We start from the raw sequence: 18739 nt of genomic DNA, 5'->3' as shown, positions 1-18739 counted from the left end.
TAATAGGCCAATACCACTGATGAACATAGATGCAAAAATCCTCAACAAAATTCTATCAAGCTGAATCCAACAATACATTAAAAGGAGATCAAGTGGGTTTAATCTCACGGATTTAAGGATTTTTTAGCATCCCTAAATCAATCAGTGTGATACAACATATTAACAAATTCAAGAGTAGAAACCATTATGATCATCTCAGTAGATGCATAAAAAGCTTTTGCTAAAATCCAGCATCCATTTATGATAAAAAATGCTTTTCACAAAGTGGGCATAGAGGAAACCTACCTCAACATAATAAAGGCCACATATGACAAACCCATAACTAACATCATACTCAGTGGTGTAAATCTAAAAGCATTTCCTCTAATATCAGGAACAAGACAAGGGTGTCCATTCTTGCCATGTTTATTCAGCATAGTTTTGGAAGTCCTAGCTCTAGCAGTCAGAGAAGAAAAAGGAATCCAAACTGGAAAAGAAGTAAAACTGTCAATGTTTGCAGATGACATCATAGTATACATAGAGAAAGATGGTACCAGAAAACTACTAGAGTCCATCAGTGAATCTGATAAAGTTGCAGCATACACAGTTAATATACAGAAATCTATTGCTTTTCCATCCACTGACAATGAAAAATCAGAAAGAGAAATTAAAGAAACAATCCCATTTATCATTGCATCAAAAGTAGTACCTTGGAATAAATCTGCCTAAGGAGGCAAATGACCTATACTGTGAAAAGCATAAAGCACTGATGAAAGAAATCAAAGATGACACAAGAAGATGCAAAGATATACCATGTTCTTGGATTGGAAGAGTCAGTATTGTCAAAATGACTGTGCTTCCCAAGGCAATCTACAAATTCAGTGCCGTTCTTATCAAATTACCAGTAACATTGTTCACAGAACTAGAATCAAAAATTTTTAAATTTGCATTTTGATACAAAAGACCCTGAATAGATAAAGCAATCTTGGAAAATGAAAAATCAGGCTCCATCAGACTATACTACATAGCTACAGTAATCAAGACAGTATGGTACTGGCACAAAAACAAAAATAAGGTCAATGATGCAGGAAGGAAAAGTCCAGAGACAATCTCATGCACCTGTGGTCACCTAATCTATGACAAATGAGGCAAGAATATACAGTGGAGAAAAGACAGCCTCTTCAATAAATGTTTCTTGGAAAGCTAAACAACTATATGTAAAAGAATGAAATTAAAATATTCCCTAACACTATACACAAAATTAAATTCAAAATGGATAAAAGACCTAAATGTAGGACCTGACACTATAAAACTCTTAGAGAAAAACATAGGAAAAACACTTTTTGACGTAAATGGGACCTGCTGCTGCTACTGCTAAGTCGCTTCAGTCGTGTCCGACTCTGTGCGACCCCATAGACAGCAGCCCACCAGGCTCCCCCGTCCCTGGGATTCTCCAGGCAAGAATACTGCAGTGGGTTGCCATTTCCTTCTCCAATGCATGAAAGTGAAAAGTGAAATTGAAGTCGCTCAGTCTTGTCCAACTCTTAGCGATCCCATGGACTGCGGCCCACCAGGGTCCTCCGTCCATGGGATTTTCCAGGCAAGAGTACTGGAGTGGGGTGCCAATGGGACCTACTTAAACTTAAAAGCTTTTGCACAGCAAAGGAAAGCATAAACAAGAGGAAAAGGGAGAAAATATTTGCACCAGGCTGCTCTGTCCCTGGGATTCTCTGGGCAAGAATATTGGAGTGGGGTGCCATTTCCTCCTCCAGTGTATGCATACATGCTAAGTTGCTTCAGTCATGTCTGACTCTATGGACAGCAGCCCACCAGGCTCCTCTGTCCACAGGATTCAGGATTCTGGAAAATACTGGAGTGAGTTGCCATTTCCTTCTCCTGAACAGTAATGTAGTTTCCTTAAAAAAGCTAAAAATAGAACTACCATATGACCCACTACCAATCCCACTGCTGGACATATAACTGAGAAAGCCATAATTGAAAAAGACGCATGTACCCCAGGGTTCACTGAAGCATTGTTTACGATAACCAGGATACGGAAACAACCTAAATTTCCATTGACAGATGAATGGATAAAGAAGATGTGATACATATATATAATGGAATTTTAATCAACCGTAAAAAAGAATGAAATTGGGACATTTGTAGAGATGTGGATGGACCTAGAATATATCATACAAAGTGAAATAAGTTAAAGGAAAACAAATATCATATAGTAACACATATATGTGGAGTCTAGAGAAATGGTGCTGATGAACCTGTTCGCAGGGCAGAATAGAAATGCAGATGTAGAGAAGAACATGTGAACACAGTGGGGGATGGGGAGAGTGGGATGAACCGAGAGATTAAGTTTGACATAAGTGCACCACCATGTGTAAAATGGATAGGTAGTGGGAACGTGATGTATAGAACACCACAGCTTGGTGTTCTGTGATGACTTGGTTGGTGGAATGTGAGGGAAGGAAGATCAAGAGGGAGGGTATATATGTATACAGATAGCTATTTCACTTCATTGTACAGCAGAGATTAACACAACATTGGAAAGCAATTATACTTCAGTTAAAAAAAGAAAGAATGAAATAATGCTATTTGGAGCAACAGATGGACCTAGAAATTATCATACTAAGTGAGTGATATAAGTCAGAGAAAGACAAATCTCATTATCACTTATATGTAGAATCTAAAAAAAATGATACAAATGAACTTACTTATGAAACAGAAAGGAACTCACAGACATATAAAAGAAACTTACGGTTTTCAAATGGGGTACTTGTGGGGGGAATAGATTAGTAGTTTGAGATTAATGTTTACATACTATTATATATAAAATAAACTACAGGGATCTACAGTATAGCACAGGGAACTGTACTCAATATCTTGTAATAACCAATAATGTAAAATAATCTGAAAAAGAAAAAATACATTTATATGTATCACTGAGTCATTTTGCTGTGCAAAATTATAGATTAACTATAATTCAACTTTTAAAAAGAGAGTGAAAGTGAAAGTTGCTCAGTCGTGTCCAGCTCTTTGCAACCCCATGGACTGTAGCCTGTCAGGCTCCTCTGTCCATGGACTTCTCTAAGCAAGAATAATGGAATGGGTTGCCATTCCCTTCTCCAGGGCATCTTCCTGACCCAGGGGTCAAACCCATGTCTCCTGCATTGTAGTCAGATTCTTTACTGTCTGAGCCATCAGGGAAGTCCATAAAAGAGGGTAGTGGCATTTTAGCTTGCCCTGAGCATATCTCAACTTCCCAACTCAGCAGAAGCTTTGAAGACAATCAACTGCATCCCTGTTACAGGTATCTAATACTGGAGAAGAGCAGATCTTGTACTCAAAGAACCATAGCTGTTTTGACCTCTCTGATGGTTCTCTGAAAGGTTAGTTTTAAGAGGTTGTCCTTCTTTTGCCTAACTCAGAATTCTTCCAGAGTTGAGGAGGTTACCTGGGGATAATTGTCAAAACAATATGAAGGCAAATGTATTAATTGATGATACCTAGTGCAAGGAGGGCATGGCAAGCCACTCCAGTATTCTTGCCTGGAGAATCCCCATGGACAGAGGAGCCTGGCGGGCTACAGTCCATGGGGTTGCGAAGAGTTGGACATGACTGAGTGACTAAGCACAGCACACAAGTACAAGGATATACAACTAGTATAAATAATTGACTAATAAAAACTTGCAGGGAAAGGTTGAGGATTAAGATGCTTTGGGAAACAAAGGCTTTGAAAATCTCCCACATACTCAGAAATCTAGAAGGCCACATGTATCCCCAGGGTTGGGTACATGATTAGATAAGACCCAAGACAACCCTGGAGTCTTTTCCCTACCCGACCATCAGGCTTTTATGCAAGCAGGAAGTGAGGGCTAAGACAGTGTTGTAATCTGCCTGACTGTGTCTTGTTGGCTTGCCGCAACACAGTCACACAGCTCATCTGCAAATACTAGATTGGGACTCTTTGTTGTTATTATTTATGGTATTCAAAGAAATCTCTTGGATCGCTAGCTGATTCCTAAAATAATGGAACCAAGACTTTAAGGATCATAATGACAAAGAATATAAACTTTAGAATATTAGTTCAGAAAAGTCACTAGACAAATGTACAACAAGCAAAAACAAACCCTGAGAGAAAAGAGAATCTGATTTCCAGAGTTGCCACATTATAATGCTTAAAATATCTGCTTTTTTAATATGGCGTTGATTTTTTTTTTTTGTAACTTTAAACACTTTATTTTGTATTGGGGTATAGCCAGTTAACAATGTGGTAATAATTTCAGGTGAACAGTGAAAAGACTCAGCCATATATATACATATATCCATTCTCCCCCAAACCTCCCTTCCATCCAGACTGGCATGTAACATTGAGGAGAGTTCCATGTGCTATACAGTAGGTCTTTGTTGGGTATCCATTTTAAATACAGAGGTGTGTTCTTAAGGAAAAGTTGCAAAGAAAAGGCATGCAAAGAAAAAGAAAATTGGCTCATACTTTGCGGGGGAGGAATTAAGAGAAAGTGTCCTTGGGGAAGCCCAGACATTGGCCTTCCTAGACAAAGACTTTAAAAATTTTAAATGTACTCAGAGAAGTAAAGGAAACCATGTGAATGATATCTAACCAACTGGAAAAGGTTAATAATGAGATTTAAAAAAATTTTAAGGAACTAATAAATTTTGTAGCTGTAAAGTACAAAAATTGAAATGAAAAATTATTTGAAGGGTTCATCAGGTTATCTGAGCAGGTAGAAGAAAGAATTGGTGACCTTGAAAACTATTAATTGAGATTATCCTTTTTATAGAAGAGAAAGAAAAAAGAATGGGTAAAAGTCAGAGACCTGTGGGACACTACCCAGCATACCAACATAAACATAAGGGGCATCCCAGAAGGGGAGTAGAGAGAGCAAAGGGCAGAGGACATTTGAAGAAATATATCTGAAAGTTTTCCAAATTTAATGAAGTATATGAATCTGCAGATCCAGGAAGTTCAACAAACTCAAAGTAGAAGAAATGCAGAGATCCACGCTATGACACATAATCAAACACTGGGCGATAATGACAAAGAAAATCTTAAAAAAGAAACAATTCTTCATATATAAAATATCTGCAGTATAAGAACAGCTTATTTCTATAGGAAAATATGGAGGTCAGAAGCTAGTAGGATAAACATATTCAGTTTCCTGGTAGAAGAAAAAAATTGTCAACCAAGAATTCTATACTTGGCAAAATTTCAAAAATGAAGGAGAAATTCGTACATTTTATGATAAACAAAAGCCAAGTGTTTGTCTCTAGTAGACCTGCACTTCAAGACACTCTAAAGGAAATCTTCAGTCTGAGATTTAAAAAAAAAAAAAGTAGACAGTAACCTGAATACATGCAAAGAAATAAAAAACACTATAGAAATAACTATATAAGTCAGTGTAAATGTAGTATTTTTTAACTCCTCATTTTTCCCATTTGAATTAAAAGTGAACTGCACAAAATAATAATTATAAACCTATGTTTATGGGCACACACTGTATAAAGCTGTGATTTATAATTCTAGCATAAAGAATAAGTGCTATATTGTTGTTGTTTAGTCGCTAAGTCGTGACTGGCTCTTTTGCGACCCCTAATGGACTATACTCCATCAGGCTCCTCTGTCCATTGGATTTCCCAGGCAGGTATACTGAAGTGGATTACAATTTCCTTCTCCAAGGGATCTTCATGACCCAGGGATTGAACCCACATCTCTGCTTGGCTGGCATCTTCTTTACCACTGAGCCACCTATATAGCCAAATGCTATATAGGAACACTTTTGTATACTACTGAAACTAAGCTGATATTAATTCTAGCTAGATTGTTATGAAAGAAGATGTTAATTATAATTCAGGTCACCTACTAAGAAAATAAGCAACTAAACAAATATATATGTATGTATATATGTGTGAAGAAATGAGAGTGGAATGAAGCTGGTACATTTAACACAAGATAAAGCAGTAATGAAAGAAATGGGGGACAGAAGAGAGCATAGGTGAAATAGCAAAATGGCAGAAGTAAATCTGTCCTTATCAGTAATTATGTTAAATATAGTTTCATTAAAGACTCCAGAATCTGTTTGTAATGCAGGAAACTTGAGTTTGATCCCTGGGTCAGGAAGATTCCCTGGATAAGGGAGTGGCAGCACACTCCAGTGTTCTTTCCTGGGACTGAGGAGCCTGGCAGGCTAGAGTCCATGGGGTCACAAAGAGTCAGACACTCCTGAGTGACTCACACTTTCACTTAAAAGACTCCAGTGAAAGATACAGGTTGGCAGAATGAATTTTTTAAAAATGATTCAACTATATGCTATCTACAAGGGACTCACTCAATATATAAGAACCCAGCTGACTTAATGTGAAACGAAAGTAACAGATACTTCATGAGAAGAATAACCTCTGCAAGATAATGTAGCTAAATGATATTAATATAATACAACATATACTTTAAGACCAAAATTGTACAATAAAGGAAGAAGGACATTTTTTGGTGATGAAAGAATGAATCCGTAAAAAATATATAACAATTACAAACATATATGCATCTGAGAAAGCCACAAAATACATGAAGGGAAAACTGGCAGAATTGAGGGGAGAAATAGGCCGTTCACCAGTAATAGTTGGAGATTAAAGCAACTGAAACTCTATACTTTGCTGGTAAACTTACAAATTGGAATGACCCATTTTATAAACATTTTGTAAATTAAGGTTAAGCAGGTGCTTGTCATATAGCTCAGCAATCCCACTTCTGTATTTATCTAAGAGAAATTAAGACATTTATCCATGCAGTAATTTGTCTACACATGTTCATAGTAGTCCCAGATTGGAAAGTAAAATATCCAACTGGTAGTGGATAAACAAATTATGATATCCAGAGAATGGGACACTGTAAAGCAGTGGAAAGGAATAAACTAATAATATATTCAACATTATGAAAGACTCTTAAAAGATTTATTCTAAATGAATTAATTCAGACACAGGAGAGTATGTATGATTGTACTGATTTGATATTCATAAAGCTTTAGGGGTAGAAAGTAGACAGCTGGTTGCTAGGAACGAAAGGGTACGGGAAGGGGCAAGAGACTTATTGCAAAAAAAAAAACCTAAGAAAACTTTGTGAGTGGTAGAAATGCTTTACATCATGATTGTGGTTTCATTTATATTGGTAGGCCCAACTGTGAAAACTCATCAAATTATAGGTTTAAAACTTGAAGTCTTTATTGTATGTAAATTATACCTCAATAAAACTGACCCAAGAATGAAAAAAATTATAAACACAAAAAATGAACATTGTGAAACCAAAGCGTAGGGTTGGGGCAGAAAATATCTGAAGTAACAAGATTTTTTTTGGAGTAAGAAAAAATGGAAATAAACTATTTGACATTTGTGACAGTGAGAAAATTAAACTTATGGGGATATAGTCAAAAAATTACTCAGAATGAAGTTTTAACCTTAAGTTACTTTATCAGTTGAAGTAGAAATGATCTAAACAACTCAAGGATTAGAACAATATTCTAATTTCTCCTTCCTGAAAAATGGTACAGATTTATTTATTTTTATTTAACAAATACACATATGGCACTTATAATGTACTATATCTTTATAAAGATAAAAACAAGTTAAATAGAAGTTGATGAGATCTAATTCTTTGAGCATATTGGTAACAAAAGAGCCTATGAAAAGGCTAGCCAAAAAAATGGAGTAAATAAATATCCCACATTATGGCTGAGAAAAAGTATAATCATGATAACAAGGAGACTAAAAGTGAGGAAATGTAGTATACAACATGACACTAATAAATTTAAAACATTAATAAAGTGAGTCATTATCTTAAAAAGTAAATAATGAGAATTTAATTATAATAGAGTATTCAGTCTTAGCTCTCATTATTCCCATATTTTAATCTTTTGCTCCAAGCAAAGGGATCTGTACACAGTTCCCTCAGCATAACTTGTACTTTCCCTCTGTGTCTTCATTATTGCTCACTTCTCTCTCCTGTTAATGGCATTTTCTTTTCGTGTACTCAGATACTACTTATCTTTCAAGCAGGTACACTTTCCATTTCCTTGAGGAAACTCCCCCTAGCATCTTAGGTGGTAATGAGCACTTGTGACAGTTTGCATTTGTTACCTACTCAGCTTTGCAGAATTATGTGCCTTTTAATGCTGTTTCTTCCTCTTCCTTGTGGAGAATAAATATCTTGAATAGCTCCACTATGTATATACCTCATCCGTGCTGTATATAACTCTTATTATCCCCCATATTCTAGTTTAGTTTATACAGAATATGAACTCTGGAAATAAGTATTTAATTGATTGTTAAAAGTGAATCAAGACAAGATTCAAGTTAGGGAAAAGTGCTTAACTACCATTTCAGGTAGAGTTAGGATATCTTTGTTTGGTATTATAATTTTCTAGTTAAATGTGCACAAATGGGAGAATGTATTCAGTCTTTTCCACTTGAAGCCTCAGATGAAGAAATGTTTGGATATAATAGACAACTTCTTAAGCCTCAATTTCTTTTCTGTAAAATGAGGAAAAGACGTATTTTTTAAGACTTCGCAAGACAGTACATAGCTTCTGGCGTATGTGCCTGGAATGCATTGAACCCTACATAATTGTTTTTTCCCACCTTCGTATGAGGTCACAATTGCAAGTACAGTGTGGGTATTTCCCCATTTTGATATGCATTAATATTTTTGGCTGAGAGCAGTGAGCACATTGAGAGCATCCCTGCCTCAGGTGGTAAAGAATCTGCCAGCAACCCAAGAGACTTGAGTTCGATCCCTGGATTGGGAAGATCCCCTGGAGAAGGGAATGGCAACCCACTCTAGCATTCTTGCCTGGAGATGGACAGAGGAGCCTGATAGGCTACAGTCCATGGGGTTGCAGAGTTGGACATGACAGAGTGACTAACCCTCACTTTCAGTGAGTGCATGATAAAGAATCTGCCTGCAATGCAGAAGACCCAGGTTCAATCCCTGGATCAGGAAGATCCCCTGGAGAAGGGAATGGCAACCCACTCCACTATTCTTGCCTGGGAAATCCTGTGTGCAGAGAAGCCTGGCAGGCTGTAGTACATAGGGTTGCCAAGAGTTGGACACGACTGAGTGATTAACACTTTTACTTGCAATGTGCACATGTAGTTTGAAACATACATAATTTAATGTTTAATTCTAATTTAGTTATTTCTTCATTCCCAAGTATAACCTGTGGTAGATTGATTTTTTTCTCTCATTAGGCCTGGTGTAATTTGCATCTTTCAGGTTTTTATGAAGCAGTTTTGTTTTGTTTTTCTTTCACCAGTCATCGCTGTCTGGATTGGTGTACATTGTGATTAGTTCTTTCACAGGTCACTGATTAGAGGCTAGAACCCTTTGGATGAATGGTCAAAATTTAAATTTTGACCTCTGAAAAGAGAAATTGAAAAATTAAATCATTGTTAATATATTGTAAAAGTAACATTTGCTGATTGTTGACCTATTGATGGCTTTTAAGTGCTGGAACACGCAGGCTAAAGCTTAGTTGAACAATGACAGAGAAGTGTTATTAGATTTTTGCAGACTTTTGGCATTTAGTCAGTATAAACAACAAAAGCAGAACAAAATAAATCTTTTGAGTATCTGGTCATCATTTCCACTGCCTTTTAAAATTACTTCTAGACTTCAATGACTATTCTTTACACAGAAGCACTGTACGAAAAAGAACTTACCATGATGGTGTGGTCACTCACCTAGAGCCAGACATCCTGGAGCGTGAAGTCAAGTGGGTCTCAGGAAGCAATACTATGAACAAAGATAGCAGAGGTGATAGAAGTCCAGCTGAGTTATTTAAAATCCTAAAAGATGGTGCTGTGAAAGTGTTACACTCAATATTTCAACAAACTTGAAAAACGCAGCAATGGCCACAGGACTGAAAAGGTCAGTTTTTATTCAAAACGAAAGAAGGGCAGTGCCAAAGAATGTTCAAACTACCACATAATTGCACTCATTTCACCTGCTAGTAAGGTAATGTTCAGAATCCTTCTGGCTAGGCTTCAGCAGTATGTGAATTGAAAAATTCCAGATGTACAAGCTGGGTTTAGAAAAGGCAGAGGAACCACACATCAAATTGCCAACATCTGTTGGATCATAGAAAAAGGAAGGGAACTCAAAAAACACATCTACTTCTGCTTCATTGACCCTCTAAAGCCTTTGACTGTGTGGATAACAACAAACTGGAAAATTCTGAAAGAGATGGGAATACCTGTCTTACCTGTCTCCTGAGAAACCTGTATGCAGGTCAAGAAGCAACAGTTAGAACAGGACCTGGGACAACAAACAGATTCACAATTGGGAAAGGAGTGCATCAAGGCTGCATATTGTCACCCTGCTTATTTAACTTTATGCAGACACATCATGCGAAATGCTGGACTGGATGAATCACAAGCTAGAATCAAGATTGCCAGGAGAAATATCTACAACCTCACATACACAGGTGATACCACCCTAAGGGCAGAAAGCAAAGAGGAGCTAAAGAGCCTCTTGATGAAGATGAAAGAGGAGAGTGAAAAAGCTGTCTTAAAACTCAACATTCAAAAAACAAAGATCATGGCATCCAGTCCCGTCAGATCAGATCAGATCAGTCGCTCAGTCGTGTCCGACTCTTTGCGACCCCATGAATCGCAGCATGTCAGGCCTCCCTGTCCATCACCAACTCCCGGAGTTCACTCAGACTCACGTCCATCGAGTCAGTGATGCCATCCAGCCATCTCATCTTCTGTTGTCCCCTTCTCCTCCTGCCCCCAATCCCTCCCAGCATCAGGGTCTTTTCCAATGACTCATGGCAAATAGAGAAACAATGGAAAGAGTGGCAGATTTTATTTTCTTGGGCTCTAAAAATCACTGTGGACAGTGACTACAGCCTCAGAATGAAAAGACACTTGCTCCTAGGTAGAAAAACTATATCAAACCTAGATGGCATATCGAAAATCAGAGACATCACTGTGCCAACAAAGGTCCATATAGTCAAATCTATGTTTTTTCCGATAGTCATGTACAGATGTGAAAGTTGGACGAGAAAGAAGGCTGAGCACAGAAGAATTGATGTTTTAGAATTGTGGTGTTAGAGAAGACTCTTGAGAGTCCCCTGGACTTCAAGGAGATCAAACCAGTCAATCTTGAAGGAAATCAACCCTAAATATTCATTGGAAGGACTGATGCTGAAGCTCCAATACTTTGGCCACCTGATGCAAAGAGCCAACTCTTTGGAAAAGACCTTCATGCTGGGAAGGATTGAGGGCAGAAGGAGAAGGGGGCATCAGAGGATGAGACGGTTGGATGGCATCACCAACTCAATGGACATGTGTTTTTGCAAATTCTGGGAGATGGTGAAGGACAAGGAAGTCTTGCATGCTGCAGTCCATGGGGTCACAAAGAGTTGGACATGACTTAGCAGCTGAACAACAACAGTAATTTTGCATTGAATACCTCTTGAGGTACATTGATACTCAGCCATCTCAACCACCTTGTAGAAACTTAATATGGTTTCAAGTTTAATTATGATTTTCATATTTTTGAAAAATAACCACCATTCTATACCAAGTCCCTAACTCAGATATGTTTTTATGATTTTCTATCCTGTGAGGAAATATGCATTTTTCAATCTTTTTGGATTGCATTTATAGTATTGTAAAGAAGCAGTGTCAGAAATGGAATTGTTAAAATTCAGCATAGTAATATTCTTAATACTGGGAGGGGAAAAACATAGCCAAAGTTTTATTTTGGTATAAAAATTAGCAACAAAATAGCTAACAGTGATAAAACTCTTTTCTCTCCAGGGCCAAGGAATATGAGAGTTTATTGGAAGCAAAAAATTCTGGTTCGGACTCACCCTATAAAGCAAAGTGAGTATTTTAGCCTACATTTTATTTATTTGTCTCTTTAGTCTCTGCCTATAACAAAAGTTTACCTGAACCATTATTGTTTGCTTGTGGTCATAGACTTTTGTATCCGATGCCTAGGATATTATTCTTCTAACACCATATCATATATCCAACCGAGGATGATTTTGCCAGGGGTCATTTGTCTGCATCTGTGGATATGTGATAATATTTTTGTTATCACAGATTGGAAAAACTGGTGCAGCTGCCATCAAGTGAATAGAGGCCAGGGATGCCATTATCCTTTTTTCAGTGCGTGAGATAGTCCTCCACAACAAAGGAGTATCTCATTCAAAACATCAGTAATGCTGAGGTAGAGAAACCCTATTTGAACAAAGCAAGTTTTGCCAAGGCTGTACTGATTCTTACTCTGAGGAGATCTCATTCAGGATTGTTGCTGGGGCCACTTGACAGAAATTAAAAGATGCTTACTCCTTGGAAGGAAAGTTATGACCAACCTAGATAGCATATTCAAAAGCAGAGACATTACTTTGCCAACAAAGGTCCGTCTAGTCAAGGCTATGGTTTTTCCAGTAGTCATGTATGGATGTGAGAGTTGGACTGTGAAGAAAGCTGAGCGCCGAAGAATTGATGCTTTTGAACTGTGGTGTTGGAGAAGACTCTTGAGAGTCCTTGGACTGCAAGGAGATCCAACCAGTCCATTCTAAAGGAGATCAGTCCTGGGTGTTCTTTGGAAGGAATGATGCTAAAGCTGAAACTCCAGTACTTTGGCCACCTCATTCGAAGAGTTGACTCATTGGAAAAGACTCTGATGCTGGGAGGGATTGAGGGCAGGAGGAAAAGGGGACGACAGAGGATGAGATGGTTGGATGGCATCACTGACTTGATGGACGTGAGTTTGAGTGAACTCCGGGAGTTGGTGATGGACAGGGAGGCCTGGCGTGCTGCAATTCATAGGGTCGCAAAGAGTCAGACACGACTAAGTGACTGAACTTAACTGAAGTGATTGGGTGTAAGTGTAATTACTAGGTGTACTAGCTAAGGAAACAAAAACATCGTCATTTTGTTTGTCTCAAATAGACTGCCAATAGCGGGGCCGTGAGAGAAGGGCACTCATATAATACTGCTGTTGGGAGTGCAGATCGGTATGGTCTTACAGAAAGGCCATGTGAATCTGGAGCTTAGGATGTCCAGTTTGGTTTTCTTTTACTTTTAAGATCTTTTATTCATTATATATACACGATTAAGTTCCAGTACTTAAGGTTTTATTGTTTAATTATAGTTGATTTACAATGTTATGTTAGTTTCTGATGTACAGAAAAGTAATCCAGTTATACATACGTTGTTTTCAGATTATTTCCCATTATGGTTTATTAAAAGATACTGAATGTAGTTCCCTGTGCTGTACAGCAGGACATTGTTGTTTATTTTATATGGTTTGCTGGTCCCAAACTCATCTGATTTATCCCCCTGCTACTTTGGACATCCACTTTAGACTTCATACTGCCCAGTGAAATAATGAAAAATATGTGCAAATATTTATATACAAAGATAACTATTTTTGTTACTTTCAATAGTGAGAAACTCAAGAAACAACTTACATGCCACAGATGGAGGAATATCTATAAGCAGTTGTTAACTGCTTACAAGTTGTTAACTGCTAACAAGGGATATAAAAAAATAACTCACAAAAGTTAAAAGACAAATTGTACTCTTGGATAGAAGACAAAGTATAGTAAATTCTCTTTAAATTCTCCTACAAATATGTGATTTCAACAACATAACAACCTTCTTAAAGCTAGAGATAGAAGCATTTTAAAGAACATATAGAAAAATAAAATTTCCAGGAAAAAAATTTTTAAAGAGGGGAAATGAAGTAGGATTCAGCTAACAGGTGGTTAAAATAGTTTTGCATTGGCATGTAAATAGTAATACAAATTAACGGACTCGGTTTTTAAAAACAATCTAGAAATCGATCCAAAATTTGAGGAAATTTAATATATGACACAGTATAGTGTTGGCAGAGATGGCCAGAAGTTGCTGAGCCATTCCTGAAGGCATGGCCCTTTGCAATATAACTTTGCCACCTCTCCATCAACGGGTGGACTCTTACTAACCTTACTCTTGAATGTGGCCTTTTGACTTGTTCTGATCCCTAGTCTACTGCAGAAGCAGTGTGTGACTCCTGAGCCTTAGCTTCAGAAGTCTTGAAGCTTTTGCTCACAACTTTGCTTTCTTGTTCCCCTCTGACTGCCATGTAAGGAAGCTTGGGTCGGCCTCCTTGATGACGGATCACTTGGTCATGGTGAATAATCCTTTTAATATGCTGTTGAATCTGTTCGACTTGCTCTGTTGAGGGTTTTTGCATCAGTGTTTTTGCATAGTGTTCATCAGTGATGGGGATATCAGGCCAGATCAGGCCTCTGCTTGTAATGTCTCGTTGGCCAAGGCAAGTCATTTTGTCAAGTCCTTGGTCACTGTATGAGGAGACTAGTAAGTCATGGCTAGCAAGATATACTTCAAGGGGGGACCTTTAATGTAATAGTCTGTTCTGCAGCTTTCCCTGGATGCTCCTCTTACTTGACTAACTGCTCTTCTTCATTACCTGTTGCCTCATTGTTTCTTGTCTCTTTGAGCTCTGACATTAGCATGCCTTTGTCCTGAGAGTTCAGGTAGAGGATTATTCTCTTGGTAATCTCATTTATTTTCATGACTAAACAACTAGTATCTGGATGGACTTTATTTATTTTTTTAAATTTTATTTTACTTTTAAACTTTACATAATTGTATTAGTTTTGCCAAATATCAAAATGAATCCGCCACAGGTACACATGTGCTCCCCATTCTGAACTCTCCCCCCTCCCCCCTCCCCACACCATCCCTCTGGGCCGTCCCAGTGCACCAGCCCCAAGCATCCAGCATCGCGCATGGAACCTGGACTGGCAGCTTGCCTCCTACATGATATTCTGGACTTTAGATTCTTGTTTCCAATCCAGACCTGTCCCCAGAACTCCAGAATACAATATCCAGCTTTCATGTTAGCATTTCTACTTGGATGTCTCTCTGTTCACTTGAATGCCTTAGGTGAACATGTGTCAAGGTAGACTCCTGAAATTTGTTTTCAAAACTTACCCCTCCTGTTTTTGTTTATCTTAAGAAATGGCAGGTCCATCCTTACATTAAGTCATCTAAAACTTTAGAGTCATCCTTTTTCTCAAAAAGCTTAATTATTGTAACTGATTGAAATAGGTAACCAAAAAGGAGATGAAAAGACATGTCTCCTTATAAAATTATTCTATTTAGTAAATGAAAATGACTTTCTCCAATTTCCCTTCCCCCTAACCAGAAAAATTCAGTCCTATTATTGTTAGATGAGAGCACCACCAAGCAGCCATCTGCATTGGCTGGATGACTGGATCAGTGGGGGCAGAGTGGTGGCTGTCAGAGCCTGAGTGGACCAAAGAGGGGTGGCCAGATGTGAAGGTCCAGAGCCGAGCAGAGCCTCCATGTAGGGTAGGACACTATGGCCTGGTGTGGGGAATCAGAACCAAGTGAGGAGGGCATATCCATGGAATGTCATCCTTGCCCAGTCTGTCAGGGGAGCCTTGTAAAGGCTGTGAAACCTATGCATGGGTGAGAAGAGCAGAGGAGACCGGTGTGGGGAGTCAGAGCCAAGCAGGTAGATAATAGTGTACATAAACATGGATGGGTGATATGTTAGGGGGGTTGTTCCCATAAGTAAATATATTAAGGATGTTGGAAGACATATTGCTCACTGTTAGAGAAGAGAGTTAAAAAGTATACTCAAGGAGAATAGAAAATCCTGCAGTGATGAATTGGAATTTTAGATATCAGTTTTAACTTGTATTTTCCAACATATATGTAGAAATAAATATATGTAAAGTGTAGGGATACACACACACACACGACCTTGGAACAATGCGGAGTGGGGTTTAGAGGTACTGACCCTCTGAGCAGTCAAAAATCTGCCTATAACTTTTACAGTCAACCCTTCCCCTCTGAGGTTTTACATTCATGAATTCAACCAACCATGAATCCTGTGGTGCACACGTAGTGTAAAAAATCTGTATAAATGGACCTATACAGCTCAAAGCCCTGTTGCTCAAGCATCAGCTTTTTGTATATATAATTATATATATTTTATAATATTTATATAAAATAATGTACACACATTTTCTAGATCTTTCCACTGTGGGTGAGGGCCTGGGAACAGCAGCACCTTGATAGCATTGAGCACATCTAGTATTAAGTGTGAGGATGACATAGTTCCCTGAAGGGGTAGATGGGTTCTTTATTCACAAGAAAGGATGCTGGAGGCAACAATGAAAGATGTTCCCTATGGGACGCAGTATATGCACACTGGCTTTCTTCATCTTATATGAGGATTTCTTAAACTCTTACATTTAAAAATACAGGCTTAGGCATATAATTTAAAAATGAAAGGGGAACCTGTAGCCTTAAATTTAAACTATGTACCTCTCAAATAGAGACGGTTTAAAAGAAAAAATGGAAGTTAATATATTTATGTCTTCCTGCCCACCACACTAAAGAACAGGACACAGTGTCCCTTCTTACACTTATAAATCTTCCCAATGGTCCTAATGAACCTCCCAAAACTTTACTGTGATAAAAGTTAGGGCTCCTTACAGAGGAGCCCTTACCATTTACCAGTAACAGATTTGAACTGAGAATTGTTAAAATGTGTTCAAATTTTGAGAAGAAAATATCTGACCTTAAAAAATTCTCCACAAAGCCATTTACCTGTCAGATACTTCTCATGTTCTGGGCTAGGAATTATGAAGCCTTTAGTTTTTCTTTTCATGCTAGAAAAATTATCTGCCAGAATTTACACAAATAGCAATTTCTGTATTAAAAAACTGCACCCTCTAAACAGCTCCTGTTCTTGCCCTGTAAGGAAACTATAACTTTCAGGAATTGAGTCCTGTGACATTCAATCATTATTTATAGTATGAATCAAAATCGAATGCTTTTCTTCTTGAGAGGAGCTATGTTATTTGTGGTACTTGGTGGAGGCCAGGAATGAAGCAGAGGTTTAGCTCATGTTACCACAGCATCCCCTTCATTTGGCATTCTTCCTTGAAGGGTAGGTTCATATGAGTCCCAGATTTGATTTACCTCAGGGTGAAATATAAGCCTCTTGTATTCTGTGAATTAAAATGGTCCTTGTGCCTCTCTAAATACCCCTGGTTTTCAGTGGAATGTGAGCATTCTTGGTAAGAGTACTACTAGATTCATATGCATCTGTTGCTGTGGCTGGATATTTAGTTACATGGTGTGCAGGCTTTATTCAGCCAAGAGCTGAAGTGGCTACTTATCTGTCACACAATGGAGTTTGCTGCCAATATTCGTCCACGTGATAAGGTCAGTTACTTTAATCGGATGGGACTCTAGCCCACATTCGATTAGGAGGAAAAGGACTATGTTGCTCTTAGTCTATTTTTGTATTTTTTATATTCTCGAAATGTTAGATTGAGACTTTCTGTCAGCAAGTAGTAATAAGAGTTGATTATTTATTGATTATTTATTCAATGTCTACTTTAGTGAATGGTGTTAGGTACATTACATTAATTATCTCTAATCTTCAGAAGCTCTGAAGAAAAAAATATATGTATATATAATCTCCACTTTTAAGTTGAAGAAATTGAGATTGAGTATTTAAATAACCTCCCCACAGTTTACATAAAGCCAAAATTTAAGCATAGGTATTTCTGATTTTAGAGTTTGCATTCGTTCTGTGACTTATCAAAGTAAACTCCATATGGATAGCTTAGATTTAAACTGGAGTTCACAAGCGCCTTTTTGAACTGCAGTTGCTATTGTATTCTTTGAGGAATTAAAGATTTTTACATAAATAGGTGAAATTGTGTTCTAGGATATTATTCATTTGTGAATAAAATTTTCTTATTGAATTGACTAATATGGTGTGGAGATAAAGCATGAAATCTGAAGACGAAAGGCATAGGTTCCTAGTTCCAATAGTGCATTTACTAGCCATGCAGCCTTGGGAAAGTCACCTTATCTTCCTAAGCGCTAGCATTCAAACAGGGATGGATAATGTTTTTCAGAGGACAAATGAGATCATGTACATGAAAGTATATTGTAATAGAGATTATGGATATTATAAGACTGGTATAAAGAAGAAATTTCTTCTTAGACCATATATCAGTGCTTCTAGAGTATACTTAACATTAACGGTGCTGTGGATAAGATGGTGAATGGTTCAACAGCAGCCCTCTCTCATAAGGTTCATATTGTGCTTCTGCACTGTTCAGTATGATAGCTTCTAGCCACATGTGGCTGTTTAAATTATCAAAATTAAGTTAAGTTAGTTCTTCATACCGAAGCTCCTTCACTCTAGGGAATGTGAGCCACAACTGCTGAGCGCGTGTGCTGCATCTGTTGAAGTCCTAGAGATGCTGCTTAGAAACAAGGGAAGCCGCCACAAGGAGAAGCGTTGGTACAACTGGAGAGTGTCCCCCACTCGCTGCCACTAGAGGAAGCCTACACGCAGCAACGAAGACCCTGTACAACCAAAAACAAATGAAATAAAATGGTTAATTTTTTTTTTAAGTCCTGCACTCATAGTAACTGTCTTTCAAGTACACAATAGGTACATTTGACCAGCAGCCACCAGGTTGTACATAATAGGTATGGAACATTCCCATCATTACCAAAAATCCTGTTGTCAGTCTGTCCGTGAGAGAGACTTGTGATAGTGACTTGAAGGAATAGATCAGAGAAAGCAGTGTTTGAGCTAGGAACTTAGGGAAGAGTAGGATTTTTCTGGAGGTAGAGGACGTGTTTCAGA

At 37.9% G+C, this 18739-nt stretch overlaps 1 protein-coding gene across 2 annotated transcripts in view; it reads left to right on the top strand.

Annotated features, from left to right (window-relative positions):
• The window catches only part of SCAPER (S-phase cyclin A-associated protein in the ER), a 419465-nt gene that overhangs the window by 177412 nt on the left and 223314 nt on the right, over window positions 1-18739 (top strand). For both annotated transcript variants that reach the window (XM_010843297.1, XM_010843296.1), the window contains exon 22: window positions 11827-11892. In XM_010843297.1, coding sequence (XP_010841599.1) covers window positions 11827-11892 — 66 coding nt within the window. The remainder of the gene's footprint in view (window positions 1-11826; window positions 11893-18739) is intronic.

Source organism: Bison bison, unplaced genomic scaffold (genome assembly GCF_000754665.1).
Source record: "Bison bison bison isolate TAMUID 2011002044 unplaced genomic scaffold, Bison_UMD1.0 scf7180017864181, whole genome shotgun sequence".
Taxonomy (NCBI): Eukaryota; Metazoa; Chordata; class Mammalia; order Artiodactyla; family Bovidae; genus Bison; species Bison bison.
The sequence above is the reverse complement of the archived record's forward strand: the minus strand, read 5'-3'. Positions and strand labels throughout refer to the sequence as shown.